Source organism: Podarcis cretensis (genome assembly GCF_951804945.1).
Source record: "Podarcis cretensis genome assembly, chromosome: 3".
NCBI classification, from domain to species: Eukaryota; Metazoa; Chordata; class Lepidosauria; order Squamata; family Lacertidae; genus Podarcis; species Podarcis cretensis.
Genome location: NC_137172.1, coordinates 41,610,613 through 41,632,369, shown reverse-complemented (window position 1 = coordinate 41,632,369; position 21,757 = coordinate 41,610,613). Strand labels below are relative to the sequence as shown.

Genomic DNA, 21,757 nt, shown 5'->3' with positions numbered 1-21,757 from the left:
GAGTTTGATAAAAATCTGATTATTGCCTTTTGGTCTTTGAAAGCATACATTGCTAAAGTTCATAATAATTGGTAAAAGGTAAAGGTAAAGGTACCCCTGCCCATATGGGCCAGTCGTGTCCGACTCTAGGGTTGTGCGCCCATCTCACTTAAGAGGCCGGGGGCCAGCGCTGTCCGGAGACACTTCCGGGGTCACATGGCCAGCGTGACGAAGCTGCTCTGGCGAGCCAGCACCAGCGCAGCACACGAAAACACCGTTTACCTTCCCGCTATAAAGCGGTACCTATTTATCTACTTGCACTTAGGGGTGCTTTCGAACTGCTAGGTGGGCAGGAGCTGGGACCGAAAGACGGGAGCTCACCCCGCCGCGAGGATTCGAACTGCCGACCATGCGATCGGCAAGTCCTAGGCACTGAGGTTTTACCCACAGCGCCACCTGCATCCCTAATAATTGGTAGTATCAGCTAAATACAAATTCACAAGCAACTGAAACAAGTCCACTTTTAATTGTACATATCCTGGCATTTTGCCACAGTCTATATTGCAGGGGCCCTTAGCAATTGATAGCAGTGTTTTAAGTGTGCCCAGCAGCATTCTCTTGCCTCTCATTGAGAGGTAGGACCCTTCTTACCCTCATGTCTTCTGTTTGTCAAATTTTCCTTATTTTGTATGGATACATATTGAAAATTTGACCTAGTGCCTCCTGCTGACAACATGGGGAGTGGAAATTGTTGCCTATTAAATGTGCCCATTATACTTACATAAGGAAGCAGCTGCTTATGTTTCCCTGCTGTTGAACAAGAGAAACCCTTTTGCCTCAGTACAAAATTAGACATAGTCCTTTTTGTGTTGATACACGCATCAAAAATATGCTACAGCTGTAAAAAATTCTCACATACTAAGAATGAATATTAGAAAGGTCAAATGAATATCACTATAGACTGGACTTCAGAAGCTAAAAACAAGCATTGGGAATACTTCATTTTGTTCCATTATAAAAGGTTGCTCTGACTTGGGTGGTAAGAAAGGAAAGGGGACAACAATTGTACTGTATTGCTCATGTTTTATTAATAATAAATATATCTAGAAATAGTGGGATGTGGTTGGAAAGGGGTTTCTGAGAGGCAAGACTGGTTGCAACATAAAACTGAAAACTAGGTTGGAGATAAGACTGATTTAATAACTTGTAAACTTCACTATCACAATCAGTGTTTCAGATGAATGAAATAAGTAAATTTGTTAACATATTCACCATTGTGTTTCAGTGTTAAGTGTGCATATTTGTTTTCCTTCCTAGAACTTATTTTCTAGGCTTGTCCTAATTTTCTGTTCAGCCTTTTAAGAACTAGTGTGGGTTTTTTTCACAACTGAATAAGCACAGCAATGCAACGTTTACATGGGATTAAGAGAAACAGAGAGTCTGTATCAGGTTGTTTGAAAATGAAGTACTATATAATTTTGTATTCTGCAATTTGTGCAAAATTCAGGATTGCTATTTTATGTACAAAGGCAATCAAAATGCAACAGAGCAGATAAATTTCCATTACTGAAGAAAAACGGGTTTTTTTGAAACAAGATATTAGGCACAGTTCAGCCCTGACAGCATGCCATAATGAGTTTAGAAAACAGCTGCAGGCTCAGTCATATGTCACTGTTTATAAATCAAGGGCAAAATTATAGGCCATGTACAAAATTTTGATTTTGAATAGCTAGGCAAACCTCACAGGAAAAACTAGAACTTCATAATAACCCAGAAACCAAAAGCCTAAATAAAAATGTGTGGAACATGCTCTAAGCTCAAAAGTAACAGACTAGGACTTGCTGTAAATGTTCCTAAAGCCCCATTTCAGTATTATTCCGCCTGCAGTGGAACAGGAAAGGATGAAGCGATATGGGGGTATCTGGAGACAGGTGCGGAAAAGATACCGAAGTCAGTCAGTCCATATTAAACGAGGTGCGGTTTTCTGTTAACTCCCATCCCACCTGGGTTAGGGGTTGTGTTCCCGCCACACACAATCCCATGCCATTTATGAGAATTAAGAAAACCCACGCGGCGAGTGTTTCTAGCCCTGGCTTTTTTGGGGACGATCCTCTCTGATGCTCGGCTGCGCTTATAAATAACCAATATTTTATTCCCGGAGGCCACACAAAACGGGGGGCGGGGGACGGTTCGTGAAAAGACAGCGCTCAAAACGCAGCTGCCAAGCCCAGCACGAAGAAATGTGTACAAGCAAAAAATAAATAAATCCTGATGCAGAAACCCGGATATTTCTTCTACGACAATCTTCCTTTTAATAGAGACCCGCCCTGCTTTTCTTTTCTTCCTTTTTTCCCTACAGCAAAAAACAAGCGCCCCATTTCCTAGCGCCGCGCAACCAACAAGCACCTCAGCTACTGTTTATACTGCTGGATGCGCGGTGCCTGTCGGGAAAGAATGCGTAACAAGACGAAATTGGGGCGGAGTCAACTGAGCCAGTGACGTCCCTCGAGAAGCGTCCCTTTGGCCACTCAGGTGGTGGGTGGGGGGGTTTCTTTTTCCTTTTTTTCTTAATTAACCCCTTCGCTCCAATTCCGGTTCGCGAAGCCGGTTCTCTTTTGTCGGCATTCCGCATCCGGCGTGGCAACGTCACTTCCTGCCTGCGCCGACGTTCGGCTCGCTCCCTTTCTCTCTCTCTGTCTCTCTTTCCCCCTCTCCCTTTTCCCTCCCCCCCTTCTCCGGACCCGGATGCTGACTGGTGGTGGTGGCGGCGGCGGCTCCTTTCGGGACTGTCACTGAGCGGCTCCGCCGGGCCTCTTGTCCTGCGCGATGGCGGCGGAGGAGGCCGGGGGAGCGTCTTGTTCCTCGGCGCCGGGGCCGGTGTCGACGGGCCCCGGGCCGGGCCTCTGCGAGTGGCTCCTGCTGCGGGACGGCTGCCTGCGTTGCGACGCCGACGGGCTCTGCAGCCTCTGTTACCACCCTGCGCTTAACGCCATCCTGGCCGTGACCGCCCACGGCGCCATCAAAGTCATCGACGGCACCTCAGGGGCGACGCTGCAGGCGTCGGCGCTCAGCGGTGAGGGGGCGAGGAGGCCGGGTCAGGCCTCGAAACTGGGCCCGGCGGCCGGGGGGGGGGAGGGAGGGTGAAGGAGAGGGAAGCCGGGGGGGGGTGGCGGGAGGAGACGCCGCTGAGGCTCCCAAGTCCCCCCCCCTCCTCCCGGCTGGGTTGTTAATGTGGCGGTTGGGCTCTTGGGCCTGGAAGTCCCTTTCCTCAGCTGACATAGCGCGAAGGTGAGCCGGCGTCTTTGTGCCCACCCTTCCGTTCTCCTTCCCTACTTTCGAGGAAGTCAGGAGAGGGACGAGGAGCCGGCCGGGGCTGTTAAAGCGAGTGGGTGGGAAGGGAGGGAGGGAGGTGGCTTTGGGAGTCCGGGCCTTCCCAAAGGGTTTCCTTTCTCTTTTAAGCGCTTTCTCTTTTCCTCCGCCTATAAATCTCTCGCTTTAAAATCTCGGTTATTCCCGCTCTTGCTTCCCAGACAAGCCCCTGAAGACAGAGCCTGTACCTGCGGGGTTGGGGTCGGTAGGGTTTTCTTCTCTTTTCAAAAAGGTGGAAGCTTAAAGCTCTTTTCTGTAGGAAATAGAAGATCATTGCTTGTGACACACATGCATGTGTTTAGCTGCCTTTGTATGTGTTAGCCAGCCAGGATTGGCTGTGGTTTCTCTGTGTTGTGTTTCTGTGCATGGCAAAATGGATGTGGTAATCTGTGTTCGGATTGTACTCAGTTAAGGATACCAAAAGCACTTCCATTTAGGATCTCGTGTAGGAATTAAATCAGGTTTATTTCTTGGATACATTGACTTAGAAATACCAAGTTTTAAAATAAAGATAGTAGTATGGAAAAGCTACTCTTCTGCTTCTGATATATTATGGCTTATGGTGTTATAGCAAAATCAATCTTTTGATGTTTTGAACATTCTTTGTTGATGAAAACAGTTGTACAGAAACATGGTATTTTAAACATATTCGTCTTAAGCCCTTTGACAGTTTTATATCATAATCTAAATAATGTAAATATATAGAAAATAAAATAGCATGTGTTACTGAAGAAGGGATGAAAATGTAAGATTTGTATATTATTTGTGCACCACACTTTGTGTTTTGTGTTTTATTATTATTATTATTAATTGAATTTATATACCGCCCTATACACGGGGGTCTCAGGACGGTTCACATAAGGTTTGGGTTGTTCGATTTCATGCAAAATAGGAGAAAACCAAAGATATCTAGGATAGTACTGAAAATTATCAGGAACAAGAGTGCGTACATAGAATAATATTTTAGAATACAAGAAGGTTAAATGATACTGTCTATAAAAAGCCACCATGGTCTTGTAGCTAATGTTGAACTACTCAAATCCTTGCTCAGCTGTGCAATCCTAGACCATCATAGCCAGCGCACTGATTTTCTTTTTCCTCTACTGATATTCACATAGAAGTTTTCCTAACCAACCATAGATTGCCCACTGTGCACACTGGATATTTGTCTGTACTTTATGCTTCATCCAGAGTTTCTGATCTGTGAACAGAAGGACTTCCATTAGGAAAAGAGTTTCCGATCTAGTGAGGGTTTCCGCTGGAGGAAGATGGATGGAGAGATAACTTGAGCTGCTTTCCCCTTTCCTACTACAGCCCTCACTACCACTTCCCATGCTATTTTGTTTAGTCCCTCTGGAACAGATATTTGAGTGTTAGGCAGCAATGGTGGGTTGGTGTGAGAAATTCCAGCCTGGGTATTTGTGGTTGTCCTGTCAGCCAGGCCCCTGGGTCAGTGGCTGCTGTTGCTGAATGCCAGGTCCATTCTAGTAAGCCCTCCCTCATTTTTGATCTGATTATGGCTGAGGAGGCCAATATGGTCTGTATCACTGAGACCTGAGTTGGTGAGCAGAGTAGAGTTGTTCTCACATACCTGTGCTCAACTTGGTACTTGGGGCAGCATCAGGGCAGACTTGTGGGTCAATGTGGGGGAGTTGCTGTAGTCTGTAGGGAAACTGGTCAAATGCAATTGCACTGGTAAGGGCTCATCTTGAGCCTACCTAGTGCATTGAAGGCAGCAAAGAAGGGATACTTGGCAGCCTCCATTGCATCCTCATTGTGTCGTCTGGCAGAGCTTTTCCGTTTAGTGTAGGGACTCTACAGTCTGGCCTGAAGGAGGTGGCAGAACCAACGGTAGCTTGCGGTGACTTGTTTGCAAAGCTTTTTGAGGATAAAATCACTTGCATCCACCGGGATCTTGACATCACTGTTACAGCAGATGACCCCAAGGGCTGTTCACATCACTATCTAGTTCTGTTGTGTGGGATGAGTTTCAGTTAGGTAAGGCTCAAGGATGTGAACAAGGTGCTTGGATTGGTAAGGGCAACCATTTTCCCTCTGTTCCCTTTCCCCTCTTGGCTGATGAAAACTAGCTGGGGTGGGGGGGGCGGGACAGCTGCCTAGGCCAGGGAGGTTATTAATGCCTCTCTGTGAGATGGGGTGGTCCCTGCTTGCTTGAAAGAGGCAATGGTAAAACCACTCCTCATGAAACCCTCCCTGGATTAGGCAAACCTAAGTGACTACCAGCCAGTTGCCAGTCTCTTCTTCTTGGGCAAGGTTCTTGCACAGACGGTCATGGATGTGATGCAGGTGCTCTTGGAGGAAATGGGGTTTTTTGATCTATTTCAATCGGGGTTTAAGCCTGGTTTTGGCACAGAAACTGCTTGGGTCACCCTGTACATGTACCTCTGTTGGGTGAGAGACGGGGGAAACGGGTCACTGTTAATTCTCCTCAACCACTCAGTGGCTTTCAATGCCATGACCATGGTATTCTTCTGTTGCGGCTGTCCAAGTTAGGGGTGGGTGACAATGCTTTGTAGTGATTCTTGTCCTAATTGGATGGACATTTCCAGAGGGTAATGCTTAGGGCAGGCATCTTCAAACTATGGTCCGCGGGCTGGATCTGGCCGACCAGGCTTGTTAATCCGGCCTGTGGACCCTGCCACCCGCTCGGTGAGTCCCTGCGCGCTGAGCTAAACCAGCACGGTGTGGCATTTCCTTTAAATGAAGCCATGGATGCCTCGCCGCACGGGGACTGACTTTCGCAACGTTGCCACAGCTTCGGATTGGCTCCTGCATCCAACCCGAGTCCCCGCGCTGTGCTTAGGCAAACTCCTGTCCCTCTGACCTCCGCACATCACAAAGCTGAGCTGCAGTTGCTGCCGAAAGTCTGGTGCTCCCCAGCGAGCTCTTCCAGAGTCATATTGCAGCTGCAGATCCCTGCAAAGAAACAAATCCAACAGGGGGAACAGGAGAGGCAGCCTTCAATCCTCTTCCTCCTCCTCACTCTGCTCCTCTGGCTGCCCTGTGGGGAACCTGTAACTCCAGCAGTCAAATCCTGAGGGCAGTGGTGCTGCTTCTGCTGCTTCACCCTCCTCGCCCACCCGGGCACTTGCAGCCCCTCTGCCCAGGCCGATCCCTTCATCCCCGCTCCTCCCTCTCCCCACACGGCGCTGCCGCTCTGAGGGGCAAAAATGCTCCCCAGGCTGGAGTTATCCTGCCAACGTCTCCCAGCGTTTACATGCGGACACCCTATCAGGTCATGCAAATGAGCCGGGGCGTTTGACTTGGGGCCACCCTTGAAAAAAAGAGAGAGAGAGATCCAGGCTGGGAAAGCTGGGTCAGTAACTTTACCTCCCCTCGCCCTGCGCTGATTGGTAGCGGGAGAAGTTTTGCTTGGAGAGTAGCAGGGTGATGTCCCTGGTCTCTGCATGGGTGTTTTCTGCCTCCTCCCTTCCCACCCATGTGATTTACATGCTCTGAAAGTCGGGATCTGGTTTTATATTTAAATTTTTTAAAAAACTATAGTCCAGCTCTTGACAGTGTCTGAGGGACAGTGAACCGGCCCCCTGTTTAAAAAGTTTGGGGACCCCTGGCTTAGGGAGTGTTCTTCGGCCCTGTGGAGCCTTCAATGTGTGGTTTCTTAGGGTTCAATTTTATCCCTGGTGCTGTTTGGCATCTACATATGTTTCAACTTCTGATTTTGTATTTTTATGTTCTGAACCACCCTGTGACCTTTGGATGAACCAATTTGGATGTATACAAATAATAATAAATAAATAAATCACCAAAAATCAGTAGTGGAAATGGCTAATTCTCCTGCAGGCAAGCTTGGGTTCAGCTCTTTGTGAGAATTACTGGCTAAATGTTAGTATGAAATCAGTACTTAAAATCAAAACAAATCTTGAGTTTATCTTTATTCATCAGGAAAGATGAAAAGTTGACCTGATGAGCAAATTAGCTTGGTTAAGCTCCTTCTGTAGAGTGGGGTGTAGCAAGGCGGATGAGAGGGTTGTGTGATAGCTCACTTATTTTTGTTTGTGACCTTTGAAATCACCTGCCACATTTCTTTATAAAAGCATAGATGTGTACATATTCAGCCTGTGAAATTGCCCGGCTTTTCAAAGTATATTTAGAAGATGATTGGCAAGTACTAAAAATAAATTCTGGAATAAAAATGGGGAACCAGTACTGACAACAACTGCAAAAGTCAAGAAGCTTCATATCTAAACAAGTCTTTAATTCTTATTGAAGATCTACTTCCTTAAAATAGTTTACATCATAAATGTAGTGTAGCTTTTTACTTGAATTAGTTGTGATAGCTGATCTCTTTGCAATAGGAATTAAAATCCAGAAGGTAGTTAAAGCCAAGTAGAGGTATGGATTTTAGTTAATGTGTAAAGAAAATGAAAATACTTAAAACATATGATTTGAGGATGCACGGTAATGTCACCAACATTCTTTGTGCATGGGAATGCCTTTCTGTTCTTAAAGTACGACTGTTTAGGATTAATTTTGTCCTAAACTTTATATACAGGTCATGGTCATGAGTCACATGTCCCTGATAGTCGGTTCTTCACCATATATTAACATTTGGCCTGCATTTGAGCCTATCTTCAGGATTGCCCTTTACACTGGTGTACTGGTCCCATTGACTTCTGTGGAACTTCAGCAGTGTAAGCGGTTATACTCCTAAGTATAATTTTAGTTCTTTTTCATTCATATGTATTCAGTCATATGTGTTTTAAGAGAGTGTTTCTTCATCTTTTAAGTAGTGTTGTTAATAATACAATAATATAACAAAAATAAGGTATTCTTGAGTTCTGTTTTCTCATATCAGTAGTAATTTATTAACTTCCAGAATTCATCCAGTCTAATCTGGGGATTGTGATGCAGTTGGCCAGATGTGATTTGATGTAGGCTTTCAGACTGTTGGTGTTCAGAAGCAGCTGCACCTGAGGAAAATAGTATTTTTGGTTCACTTCTAAGAAAAGCTTAGGTGGAAAAGGGTTATTAGCATTCATTCTTTTGGCTGAACACTTTTACTATTTCTTTTTTGTAGATGAGCTTGACCTTGTAAGTAACACCATTATACCTATCGAGTAAAGATGTTGACTTTGAGTTACAGGTGAACTTCATATGCTTTCCAGGAATAATAATTCTGTCTAGGAATAATTGCAACTACAACCCATCTTAAGGAGTGGTCTTTATACATACTTGAGCTGAATTTGATCATTCTTTACTTCTGTCTTGTTTAATCAGCATTTGCCAACCTGGTACCCTTCAGATATTTTGGACTACAACAATTCCAGTGAGCAGTCAGCTAACAGGGGCTGATTGGAGTTGTAGCCCAAAACATATGGAGGCGCACCAGGTTCATGAAGGCTGCTGTGCGACTTTGTGTTAGTCCTGTTATGCCAAGTATTAACAGTGGTGGCCAAATTTTGCCTGCAGGCATGCAAGCCCAATTCATGTGAATTTAAAGCCAGATTGCCTGTGCTCTTTTCTGAACACAGAATTAGCAGTGTGATGATGTCCTTCATTTGTTTTGCTGTTGATGGTGTGGAGAAATCTATGCATGTTCCTCAATATTTGACACAACCAAGAATAATTGTTTCTGGTCACTCATTATGATACAAATAGGAGGTTTTAATGCTATCGTGTAGCAAATATCACTTACATGAAACACTAACGTGTGTAGACATTGCTGCACATAAACCCCTTTGAAAGGAATTATTGTTCATTCAATGCTGGTAATTGTACAGTCTGATAGAAATTTGCAGTGAAGCGTAGCATGCTGATAGTATTGAGCTTTATAAGTGTTAATGGATCCAGGAGCATTGGTTTCAGTGCTCACAGCCATCCCATTGTGCCAGTTGTGGAAAAGTAAGCTGAAACTAAATGTAGGCAAGATGGGAATAATATTTAGTGGGGATTTGGAAGCTTTCTTTGAGGGGTAAGTTTGTCATATTTGGAGTTGTTTGTTGGATCTGGTTCATAACTTGGAGTGCTTCTGAACCATCATCATTTATGGAATAAGGGGACAGCTGTTGTTTGAGCACCTTTTATCTCTTATAATTTTTATGCTGGCTGGGACACCCTAGAAAACATTGGCTTGCCATTTTTCATGTTTTTGTAATGGAGGGATCGGCTGTTGCAATGCACTGTGCAAGGGGCATTCCCATTAAAAATGTCCAGAAGCTTCAGCTGGTAAGATGTCACGGCCTGCTTTTAGAGAATCATAGAATCATGGAATTGTAGAGTTGGAAGGGACTCCAAGAGTCATCTAGTCAACTAAAGCTTTCATGACAGATGGCCGTCCAACTTCTGCATAAAAACCTCCAGTGAAGGAACACTCACAACCTCCCATTGTTGGGTTCTGATTGTTCTGTATCGTATTCTGATTATTCTGTGGCAACTGTGAGCCCATCAACCATCCTCCACATACAGTTTGAAGTTTTAGTTTTAACCAGTGAATCCCAGTTTGGGTCCAGCATCCTAATGAACATGGCTTATCATATGACCCCCCCCCCCATTGCAGTGCAATTGTCAGCATCGATTAGTGGGGGAGGGGGGCCAGGAGATGGGCAGCAGTTTCATAATGTACACTCCCTTCCCCTACCTGATGAATCTTTGTAAGATTTTTGTGTGCAATTTGTGAAATTTAATTTGAAGGTTGAATAAGATAAAGTAGCAATATGATTAAGTTTTGAGGCTGCTGGAAACTTTAAAACACAGTCGTTATGGAATTATAAGTAGCGCAGACAGAAAGTGTTTGTGGACTAATAGCAAAACTTCTTTAAGGTGTTTGGGGCTGCATATGTATTATATAGCACAAAGTGGTCTCAAATGGTGAGCCTGGTGCACTTGTGAAAAAAGTTGGTTGTTGTTCGAAGATCCAAAATCTTCTGTTGGTGTGAAGAATACAACATCATAGAGTCACGCAATACGTAGTAATTACTATCTAAAAAATAGTGGTTCTTATCCAAAGATCCACTTTGGGCTTATGTAAAAGACATGTGTGATGGTGTATCTCTTTTTTGGATAGCAGCACCTTGTGTTCTGCTTCCGGATGTTTCTGAAGATGTTCCAAATTTTTAGTTTGATTTTTAAGACTTCATAGAAGCTACTATTGGGAGGATGAGGCTAGGAAGCAGAGAGTCATACACAGTTGTTGGAATTGGAGCTAGTAGAATCTTTCTCCTACCCTGCTGGTAAAGTATGACCATAAGTCTAATTCCAATTAGCCAAGACATCAACAGGATTAATTGCTTTTGATTTTAAAAAGCCAGGGTGGTTATTATTTCTCCTCCAAAGCTACTAATAAGATTTGAAGAATAATTGTTTTAACATAGTTCTCTTTTTACTCTTTACAGCTAAGCCAGGTGGACGGGTGAAATGTCAGTACATTTCTGCTGTGGATAAAGTAATCTTTGTGGATGATTATGCAGTTGGATGTAGGAAAGATCTGAATGGTATCTTGCTGTTAGACACAGCTCTGCAAACACCTGTTTCTAAGCAAGATGATGTGGTTCAGCTTGAATTGCCAGTGACAGAGGTAAGTAGTTAGAGCTGTTACTATCCCTGCAGTATTTTTTCTTGGCTCCTAGTTTTGCTTAAACTGTGTGCCTAGTGGATAACATTTTACAGGTTTCTGTATCAGAGCAGTAATACATATTCATTATTTTAGAATACATTGTAGGGTTGTTGCTGCTGCTGCTGTAGGGTGCAAGACTGTAGTTGCTCCTTATGTGTTCAGTTTGCACATGCCCTGGTAAACTGTCAACTGGACTGTATAATGTATTATACATAGAGCAACCATGAAGCAGTTTGGAAACTTCAGTTGTTTCAGAATATGTTAGTGTTGCTGAGGAGTGTTAGAGTTTAGAGTCTAGGAGCATATAACACCAATACAGCAAGAGCACTATGGGTTGTCACTTTGTTTCCAGGCTAATTTTAATATCCTGTTTTTTTCCTTTTAAAACCCTGTATAGTTTTGATCTAGGGTGCTTTTGAAGTCCCTTCTTCCATACATACATTCCTGATCATTGAGATCATATACTGTAATATCTTTATGTGCTGCCTGTTTCAGAGACAGATTGATGTTTAAATCATATGTGTTCATGAAAATACCCATCCATAGCTTTTCCTTTATTTTAAAGACTATATTGGCTATTTGGAAAACATTCAGATTAAAAATTACTAGCTGTTGCTGGATTTGGTAGTATTAGGTGAACCTTTCTTGAGTACACCAATAAATAACTAGTGGATGAGAATGTGTATTTAAATAGATGCTTGCCTGTCTGGGCTGATATGAGTAAGAATTGCTTGAAGATGCTAAGTGGCTTTTTTGTAAATTGCATAGGAATAGGTTCTTGACTTCCCTGGCCTCCCCCAATTTCTTAATGTGTCCCCAATGCGTTGAGATGCATGCTGTGAGGGCACTATGTAAGAATCAATAGAAATACCAGGGGTCGCTGTGTGTTTTACTATAACATTTCGAAAGTGTATATTTACATAAACCTGGTTACCAGTGTTACCATGAGCTTGATTCTATTTAAGAATAATTTAATTTTAGATCAAAACAATAGTTTCCCCTCCCATTAAATGGGTTAGCATATGTTGGCAAAGCAAAGCTAGGAAGATTGTATTATGACCCACTACTGCTGTTCTGAATAGTTATTATGCTTATCTTGCATACATTTTAAACTTTACGTACAATAGTCAGACACTATCCTTCTTACTCTTCATGGTCACTTAGTCCCACTGTGTACATTTCCCCCACTCTGTTATCTATGTATCTGCATAGCTGCCAACTAACATTTGAAGGGTCTGAAGTGGGCTCTAGCCCACAAAAGCTTGCTCACAATATATCTGTTGATATCATGGCACACTGGTGGGGCTTCAGTTGAGTTTAGCAGTAGGAATGGTGAATGGTGTAGCTCAGTAGTACCCATGCTCCAAATGCAGAAGATCCCAGGTTTGATCTGTAGTATCTCCTGGTAAGATTGAGAAATGTTGCTGTCTGAAATCCTAGAGAGCAGCTGCCACTTTGTGAATATAATACTGAGTTAGAGGGAAAAATTGGCTACAAATTGAAATGAATAAATGAAACCATTAGCTGCCTTGCTCTTTTCTAATGTTCAAACTGTAGCTCAATGTTTTTCCTCTAATATCAATGTTCTTCCGCCACGAATGAGTAATTTTGTTAATATCAAAGGTCAGGCAAGCTTTTGGAAGTGGTAGTAAATTGTTTTCTCTTCTGCTGGGTGCCCTTTGTGCCTTTGGCTGGATCTCCTTCCTGATTGGAATTTGCTGGTGAATAACTCAAGGCCTTATTCTGCCTTTGGGATTTCAGGTGGCTGGCAGCTCAGTAGATGTCAGAAATTGTTCATATTTATACTGTTAATGGAGTTCCTTTTGGGTTATCTATCTCTTAATTACTTGGAGTTAGATCCATGAATATCCACAGGAATATTTCTGGGGTGGGAGAAGTAAATGCTCCAAATTAATAAATATAAATAGCATCTGAGAACATTTCTGGTAAATATAGTGACTGAGCAGCAGCAAGGCCTGAATAGACTTGGGGTCTGAGAAACTAGTATCTCAGGTCTACTCTGGGAAGTAAAAATGGGGAAGAGTCATGTATATGACCTTGAGCTCCTTGGAAGAAAGGCGGGATACAAATGCAATAAATAGTAATAAATTAGTAGTGTGTGCCTCAGAGCTATCTAGATATTTCTTAAACTTTGCTGCCTTGAATTTATACCTAGAACCAGCATCTGCAAAGCTTTGATAAGCCTTTGAATATTAAAAAAAGAACTTTGATAATGAACGGGTATCTAATACGTTGGTTTGTAAGACTTGTAGGGATGTAGGAAGTAAATAAATAATACTGAACGAGGACTGATCTTTTGATCCGGTCTTAGACATTTCTAACATATTTCGCACATCTTAGGCTCAACAGCTGTTATCTGCATGCATCGAGAAGGTAGATGTGTCAAGCACAGAGGGGTATGATTTGTTTCTCGCACAATTGAAAGATGGCTTAAAAAATACCTCACATGAAACAGCAGCAAACCACAAAGTTGCAAAGGTAAGAGATTTATCCGCTCAAATCTTTCAAATGCTAGAAGGATAACCTCTTGGCTGTTTCTGTTGCATGTTGTTGGAAGTTTCTTTACAGGTTTTTGTTGTCATGTGCAGTTAATTTATCTTTCAGGGCTTAAACATGAATAATGAACAGAATTGCATGCCACAATAACATGTAAAGGATAGAGAACTCAATGCACGTTTTTGTGTTTTTGCCTTCTCCCCACATTTATTATGTGAAGAGACTCCATGATTAAAGGGAAGTGGAGCTGCGGCTCTCACCATGTCCTGACATTGTGGCTCTTTGGCAGCTCTGCCTCTAAACCTCAGTATGTTGAGAAAAGAGCTGATAGGGCAGCTGGGTGTACTTGGGAAGGCACCTCTATGTGCTTGGGTCTCCTGATCGCATGGAGAAGTTTCCACAAATATAGCTGGCTCCCCATGTAGACCTTTGCTTTAATGCACAGTAGATCTGGGTTGTGGAGAGCTGGACAGGCAGGGGTAGTGTCTTGGTGGGACCAGGGGCACAACCTTGTTCCCCTTAACCATATGAGGCTCATTCATGCCATAAATCCATGCAGGGGACTTTTCTGGGAGTCAGCTACCACTTCAGTAATTTTCTTATTGCTTAAATCCACCTATGACATGTATCCAGCTTAATCTTAAAAGAAGGAAGTTTACCAGTCTTTCTTGTTTGCCTTAAAGCTACTCGCTTTAAATTTTGGAAAGGAAAAATGAAAAAAGTGTTTTAATCAGTTTGTAAAAGGCTTGTTTCTCTCTATCAGTTGTGTTAAGTCTACGTGGGTGTATATTTTCACTGTTTTGGGGGAATGACCTTTACCAAGTGTTAGCATAATTCTTTGTATTTTGGATTAATTGATGAAACTGACCCAATTTCTGCTCTGGTCTTTGAGTTTCCCTGAATCCCAGTGCAAGATACAGTAGCAAGACGGGAGGGCTACAGAAAGTGGCCTAAACTGAGTAAACCACTTTCAGCTACACCACTTTGTGCCTGCGGAAAAGTATCTTCCGAGGGTTGGGGAACCTCCCACAATGGAATGTTTGATTCTCAAAATCAGGGAGGTCCCTTTCCCAGTACAGTGGTACCTTGGAAGCCGAATGCCTTGGCTCCTGAACAATCAAAACCCAGAAGTGAGTGTTCCGGTTTTCAAATGATTTTCAGAAGCTGAACATCCAGTGCAGCTTCTGTGGATTCTGATTGGCTGCAGGACGCTCCTGCAGCCAATTGGAAGCCACGCTTTGGTTTTTGAACGCATTGTGTTCGCAAACCAAGGTACCACTGTATTCTTAGAAGAAGGAGTCAAGCTATTATTAATTTTGAATGTTTTTTATGCTTTTCACATTCCCTAGTTTGTCCTAGACAATGTGAAACTTCAAAGGTCTGATTAGTCACAATCTGTAATACCAGTTCTTTCCACATCTCAAAGTAGTGGAATCATTGCTGTTTAAATGGTCTGTGCTGACAAATTTTGAGGATCTCCATATAGACCTGATGCACATGTCCAATGTTGTGTGTATATATATATGCATACACACACATATACATACTACATTGCTTTTTCTCTTTGTAGTGGGCAACGGTTATGTTCCATCTCCCACATCATGTATTGAAGTCTGTAGCCAGTGCCATTGTAAATGAACTCAAGAAGATAAATCAAAATATTGCTGCCTTACCTGTAGCCTCATCGGTGATGGATAGATTATCGTACCTCTTGCCCAGTGCACGACCTGAACTTGGTGTGGGGCCTGGCCGATCAGTAGATAGGTATGGAAAAGATAATTTATCGATTGCAATCTGTCGCTTTTGTGTATGTGACTTTCAGGTGTTTCCAATATAAACACATTTGGAATGAATTTGAATGGAAGAAATAATGTAAGTGGGAGGGTGAGAGGATTTCAGGGTGCCATTTTAACCTTATTTCTCTAGATGGCTTTGAAGAAGAGGTTCCTGACTCTAAAAGAGGAGTGAATTTGTTGATGGTTAGAAGAAGGAAAAAGTACAATTTGCAAGTGTGCATTCAGTTGGAACACAAATGTTTATGAATGGGACTAGACCCATTTATAACCTGTTCAGGGAAGTTTTTAATGTGTGACATCTTAGTGTATTTTTGGTCTTTGTGGATGCCGCCCAGAGTGGCTGGGGAAACCCAGCCAGATGGGCAGGGTACAAATATATTATTATTATTATTATTATTATTATTATTATTATTATTATTAGCTGCCAAGCCAGATAGAGACATTAGCCACGTGCTGTCGTCTTTCAGATGACTTGACAGTCCGAGTAGGTTTGCAGTCCCAGAGGGCCTGAGCAGGAAGTTCTGCTGGACCAAGTCCTTTTGGACCAGTATGTATGACTATGGGCTGCATTACCAAGCATTTGTCATGTATCCATCTTATATGAGGACCAGAAACTTGATTGCAAAGCACAATCAAGATGAAAGCCCTATACATTAACAGCTGCCCGCCCTTTGGATGCACAAGGAAGATTCCTAGAGTATATATCTAGGCTTTTGTGGAGTGGTACTCTTTATCAGTCTCTCCACTGGTAACACAGTACAGCAAGCCTGCATGATTTGTGCCCTAACATGCTAAATCTCCATTTGGGGAAATGCCTTTTAGTGGCAGGCAAAGGTGCCCATGGGTGGAAGAGGTTGTTTGTTTTTATTGTGAAAAGTTAAAATATGGGTGGTAGAATTAATATATGGCTAGGAAACTCCTTGAACAGGGAATGGGAGGCAGGCAGTTATGTTAGTGATCTCTGGTTGTGTGAACAAGGTGCAAATACAGTAGTGAATAATATTTCTTCTTTGGGACAGCAGAACTAAGATGGGTGGGGTGTTGCAAAAATTAAGCAGCCTCTTATCACACCTAAACTTGCACTTTCTACTTTCTGTTTTTAAAGGTCTTTGATGTATAGTGAGGCTAACAGACGGGAAACATTCACTTCATGGCCTCATGTAGGTTATAGGTGGGCACAGCCAGATCCCATGGCTCAAGCTGGGTTCTACCATCAGGTAAAATTTTCGGCACCTTTTATACAATTATACAATTTTTATACAATTATGTAGTACAGTGGTACCTCGGGTTACATACACTTCAAGTTACATACGCTTCAGGTTACGGACTCCACTAACCCAGAAATATTACCTTGGGTTAAGAACTTTGCTTCAGGATGAGAACAGAAATCGTGTTCTGGCGGCGTGGCAGCAGCAGGAGGCCCCATTAGCTAAAGTGGTGCTTCAGGTTAAGAACAATTTCAGGTTAAGAATGGACCTCTGGAACGAATTAAATACTTAACCCGAGGTACCACTGTATTGCATTCTTCATGCTGAATGTTCAAATATGATAACTGTGGAAGACAATTTGCTAGGTGTTTGCTGGTTTAGATTGTTGTTTTATTTGGACCTATAAAGTGAAATTGTAACTATTTGGTTGCTGTTGCAAGAGCTCACAGAATAGAAAGATGGGGAAATTGTTACATAATGACTCTTGTAAAGTAATTATTTGAACTTTCCATATTTTATTGCGCTGTGGGTTAAACCACAGAGCCTAGGACTTGCCAATCAGAAGGTCGGCAGTTCGAATCCCCACAACGGGGTGAGCTAATGTTGCTCGGTCCCTGCTCCTGCCAACCTAGCAGTTCGAAAGCACATCAAAGTGCAAGTAGTTAAATAGGTACCGCTCCAGCGGAAAGGTAAGCGGCGTTTCTGTGCGCTGCTCTGGTTCACCAGAAGTGACTTAGTCATGCTGGCCACATGACCCAGAAGCTGTACGCCAGCTCCCTCGGCCAATAAAGCGAGATGAGCGCCGCAACCCCAGAGTCGGTTATGACTGGACCTAATGGTCAGGGACCCCTTTACCTTTACTGGACCACCTCTCGCTATAGGAACCAAACCAAATCCTGTGTTCATCATCCGAGGCTCTTTGTTCTGAGGGTGGCAACACAAGAACAGGCCTCTTCTGCAGTGGCCCCTTATTTGTAGAATGCTCTCCCCAGGGAGGCTCACCTGGCACCTTCTTTACATATCTTTATGTAAAGGCCTCTGGCTGATTAACATTCTATGGCCCTTTAAATGTTTCTTGTGGGAGGGGAGTTAATGGTTGTTTTTTATGTATTATTGTTCTCTTTTTGTGCTTTTATGTTGTGAACCACCCTGTGATCTTTGAATGAAGGGTGGTATACAAATCTAATAAATAAAAATAATAAAAATAAAATACTGTATATAGAGGAGCAAAAGTTGTGAAATACTTATTTCCAGCCTTTGTTTAGAAGTATAGTATTTGGAACTGGTTTTTTCTGGCTCCAGCCAAGAACAATATGCTGTTCTTAAAACGTTAATTACTGTTCTTGAATGAGACAGACCAAAACGATGTTGAGCTGTAGCAGTGGTTTTTGAATTATCTTCCAAGGAAACCTGTGAGTTGTTTTCAAAGAGAAGATGAGTAATAGCAAACAGATCTACCAGAAAGATGGCCGTCTTCTACCAACAACATTATTTTTATTTTATTTAAAATATTACCCTCTCTTAATGGAACAGCAAACCCAAAGCAACAGACATAAAATACAGTGCACATTATAAAAGATAGCTCGGTTGGCAGAGCATGAGACTCTTATTCTCGGGGTCATGGATTTGAGCCCCATGTTGAGTAAAAGATCCTTGCATTGCAGGGGCTGGACTAGATGACCCTCGTGGTGCCTTCCTACTCTACAGTTCTGTGATTCTGTGATATCTAACAAAGTCATGGAGAGTAACCTTTAAAATAAATGGATTTAAACTATTTAGGTTCATTGTTTTCAGTTGATTTTCTATGATCATGACATCCTCAACAGCCAAAAGAAACTACTAGAATAATAACAGGCACTAGTGTCTAGCAAACACCTGAGGGAACAGGTATCTCTTCATCAGGTACCAAAGACTCATAAATCTGCATCAGACATACCTTTGAGGGGAGGGTATTCCTCATCTGGGACACCATCATTGAAAAGACCCTCCCTTGGTTTGCAGAATATTGATATTTACAATGCATTTTAAGGGTACTCTCACCCCAAATTATCTCTAATATGCAGAAGTTGCATGCTGGATGTACAGGGTCCCTTTAGAGAGAGAATCATGAGGAAGGGTATCTTGATAATAGAAAGCCAGAAAATCCTTAGGTTAACATTATTGAAGTAGAGTTGTGATTTCAAGATTTAAAGCAAGCTACCCAGCATGGATGTTCTTGTTCTCCAACTGTCAGCATGACAATGATCTGGGGTATTAGATGACATCACATTGGCTACTCATGAGTTAATTGTTTCCTAGGGTTTGACACATGCCGTGGTATGTATTTGATCTTCCCCTTCTTGAAACAGGCTCACATACCATATGCGAAATTGCTTTTGGATCTCATATTTAAAGGTGGTTCGCCATGCTGCAGCCTTGAGAACATAGAATTATTTGTGCCATTTTTTTGGCAACCTGGTTAACAAGTGTGTTACATAGTACAATCCTGTGTATTTTTACTTGGAAGTAATAATACCACTTCAATGAGGCTTACTCCCAATTCAGTTTATATACTAAATGGCCTAGGTAGCTCATTACAATTTTGATGTGTTCTTACAACTTTGTATTTTCTCTCTCTTTCCCTCCCTGCTCCTAACAGCCTGCCTCATCAGGAGATGACAGAGCCATGTGTTTTACGTGTAGTGTGTGTTTGGTGTGCTGGGAGCCAACAGATGAACCTTGGTGAGAATAAAATATTTGAGATATGCTTTTTGCTTTCAATTACAAATACAGTATTTTAGATAGGAAACTATATTTGGTCTATGTAGATCTTTAGCCAGTCCAGCAGGTAAAAAAACTTAAAACGGATAAAAAGCTTAAAATGTAGCTTTGCATCTGGTGAGCAATACCCATTATTTGTTATTTGTTTTTTATGTTATCCTTAATAAAAAGTATCTCCCTACTCAGGTGCGTCGTTCACATATGTTTATAGTTTTAGGAAGGCTAGGGCAGGCATTTGGAGGAGAGATCTGATTGCTGCTACTATTAGTAATTGCTTTTTAGTGATACGTGTTTTCTAAGTATTGTCTTATTCGTGGATTTTTATCTTATATACCTGTTGTAAACCACTCTGTGGCTTGAGGAAAGAGTAGTATATACATTAAATAAATAAGTATATACACACACAAACTTTTAAAATGAGAAAACAGTCATTTGCCAGCAGTACTCATTCTACAGTAATTATTGTAGTGAAAATTGTAGCCATTTTAAGAACAATGTTTTCTCAAAGCAGACAAGTGCTTCCAATTTATGTATTTTAATATACTTTGTGTGTTAAGGTGCTAAGGATCCTAGCCTGTGTGCATCAAGAAAGTTGATGAGAGAAGCTTATGCTGTTGCATTTAAACTCTTATTTTTCTAATCCATTAAGGTCTGAACATGAAAGACATTCCCCAAACTGCCCATTTGTGAAAGGCGAGCACACGCAAAATGTGCCCCTCTCGGTCACGCTGGCAACAAGTCCAGCGCAGTTTCCTTGTACAGATGGCACAGACAGAATAGTCTGCTTTGGATCGGGGAGCTGTCCTCACTTTTTAGCTGCTGCAACAAAACGAGGAAAGATCTGTATATGGGATGTTTCAAAACTTATGAAGGTATCTCATATTTTAAGAGTTCTAATGCTAATTTTGCTAGATGGTGATGTCTTTCTAAATCGCATTATGTTTTTGGATTTGCTTAGGTGCACTTAAAATTTGAGATCAATGCTTATGATCCAGTAATTGTACAACAGCTTGTGTTGTCTGGAGAGCAGAGCTCAGGGGTCGACTCAAGAAGACCAACAATAGCATGGATAGAAGATTCATCTAGCTGTTCAGATATACCAAAATTGGAAGGAGATAGGTATGCTAAAATTTGCCTCTTCTTAGCCCTGGTCATGCACAAAGAAAATGCTGTTCACAATTTGTTATTGGTATACAGTATACACATATATAAGAATGCTCATTATCAGAAATCTCAGCACAAATAATTATACCCAAACTTTGCTAAACAAACATCTGATTCAGATATCCCAACAGCCAGAGTTTGCCCACTTTCTTACTTGTTTGTGTTTTGCTGGCTGGTGGCAGCCATTTTGGGCAGAAACCACTGAGGGAGGGAGAGGAATTGACAAATCGGCTAGCAGGGGAGATTGGATAAATCAGTTTTTCCTTTGTTTGGCTGAAGCAATTTTGGGCAGGAGGGAGAGAGAAGAGGAAAATCACAGATTAGAAACATTCCCATAGGAAATAATGGAAATCATTAGCTCCTTCTGTGAATGTTTGCCTGGGAACACATTTTGTTTGGAAAATGGGACCTGTGTGTACTTATTTGCCTGAAAATGAGAGTGGATTTTGGAACATTGAGAGATCCTTCTAAAACATCCTTTCTTGGGAACGTGAAGCTTTTGTTTTTAACTGTTTTCATTTTCTGATTGGCAAAGAAAGATGTAAAGGTTTCTACTGCAACCCTCCTCCAATCCAATATCAGTTTGGCCCTATATAGACAGAGGAACTGCTCTGAAACGAGTGGGAGGAAAGCAATCATCCCCTTCTTTCTGCATTCTGACTATTATCTCCTGTGATACTTCTTTTTCTCACTTACCCCACTGTCCAGATGTTTTCCTTTCCCATAACATGCTCCCTACCCCCACCCATACATTCTTACTCTCAAGGCTAAGTCTCCCAAAGAGCTCTGAGTGGAGTCTGCTTCTTTCTCGTAACTAAATCCTTCCCTGATTATTCTGTTCCCCTGGGAGTTTCTCTCCCGTGTTCTTTATTTATGATTTATAGCCTTCTCTTTTACACAATTAATAAACATTAATTTTGAAAACGTTGTGAAAGTTTTTTTTAAGAAGTTTAGCGCTAAGTACAATGTTAATACATTAAATTGCTGCTTTGGCTTCACCATCTCTGTGATCTTTGTCTTGTCTTTAGTGATGATTTACTGGAGGATTCAGACAGTGAAGAGCATTCCAGATCAGAATCCGTGACTGGTAGGCATACAATATCTCTTTGGTACAGTGCGGAATGTAGGATCGCTAGCAGTGAGTGATTTAAGTATACTTAAGTCAGTAAACAGCTAGAATTTCGTATACCGCTTTTCATAGTAAAATATTTTGGTTTCTTCCAAACAACTTATTGAACATTCGTCTTAATTTGTTTGGACAAAGTTGCCAGGGAGATTATAAGACATCCATTATTTATTAAATATTCATTCTGATTTGTGGGGAGATATCCTGGTGTCATGTGAAGCAATTGTTATGCCTCATCTTCCTG

At 42.0% G+C, this 21,757-nt stretch overlaps 1 protein-coding gene across 9 annotated transcripts in view; it reads left to right on the top strand.

Annotated features, from left to right (window-relative positions):
* Positions 1-2,159: 2,159 nt before the first annotated feature.
* Positions 2,160-21,757, top strand: part of BIRC6 (baculoviral IAP repeat containing 6) — a 143,779-nt gene continuing 124,181 nt past the window's right edge. For 5 of the 9 annotated variants that reach the window (XM_079969414.1, XM_079969412.1, XM_079969413.1 and 2 more), the window contains exons 1-9: positions 2,162-3,052; positions 10,722-10,903; positions 13,304-13,441; positions 15,030-15,223; positions 16,361-16,472; positions 19,102-19,184; positions 19,873-20,095; positions 20,182-20,342; positions 21,416-21,474. In XM_079969414.1, coding sequence (XP_079825540.1) covers positions 2,806-3,052; positions 10,722-10,903; positions 13,304-13,441; positions 15,030-15,223; positions 16,361-16,472; positions 19,102-19,184; positions 19,873-20,095; positions 20,182-20,342; positions 21,416-21,474 — 1,399 coding nt within the window. In that variant the 5' untranslated portion in view covers positions 2,162-2,805. Of the gene's footprint in view, positions 3,053-10,721; positions 10,904-13,303; positions 13,442-15,029; positions 15,224-16,360; positions 16,473-19,101; positions 19,185-19,872; positions 20,096-20,181; positions 20,343-21,415; positions 21,475-21,757 lie in introns of all 9 variants that reach the window. The other 4 variants (XM_079969410.1, XM_079969415.1, XM_079969408.1 and 1 more) reach the window with 2 other exon arrangements.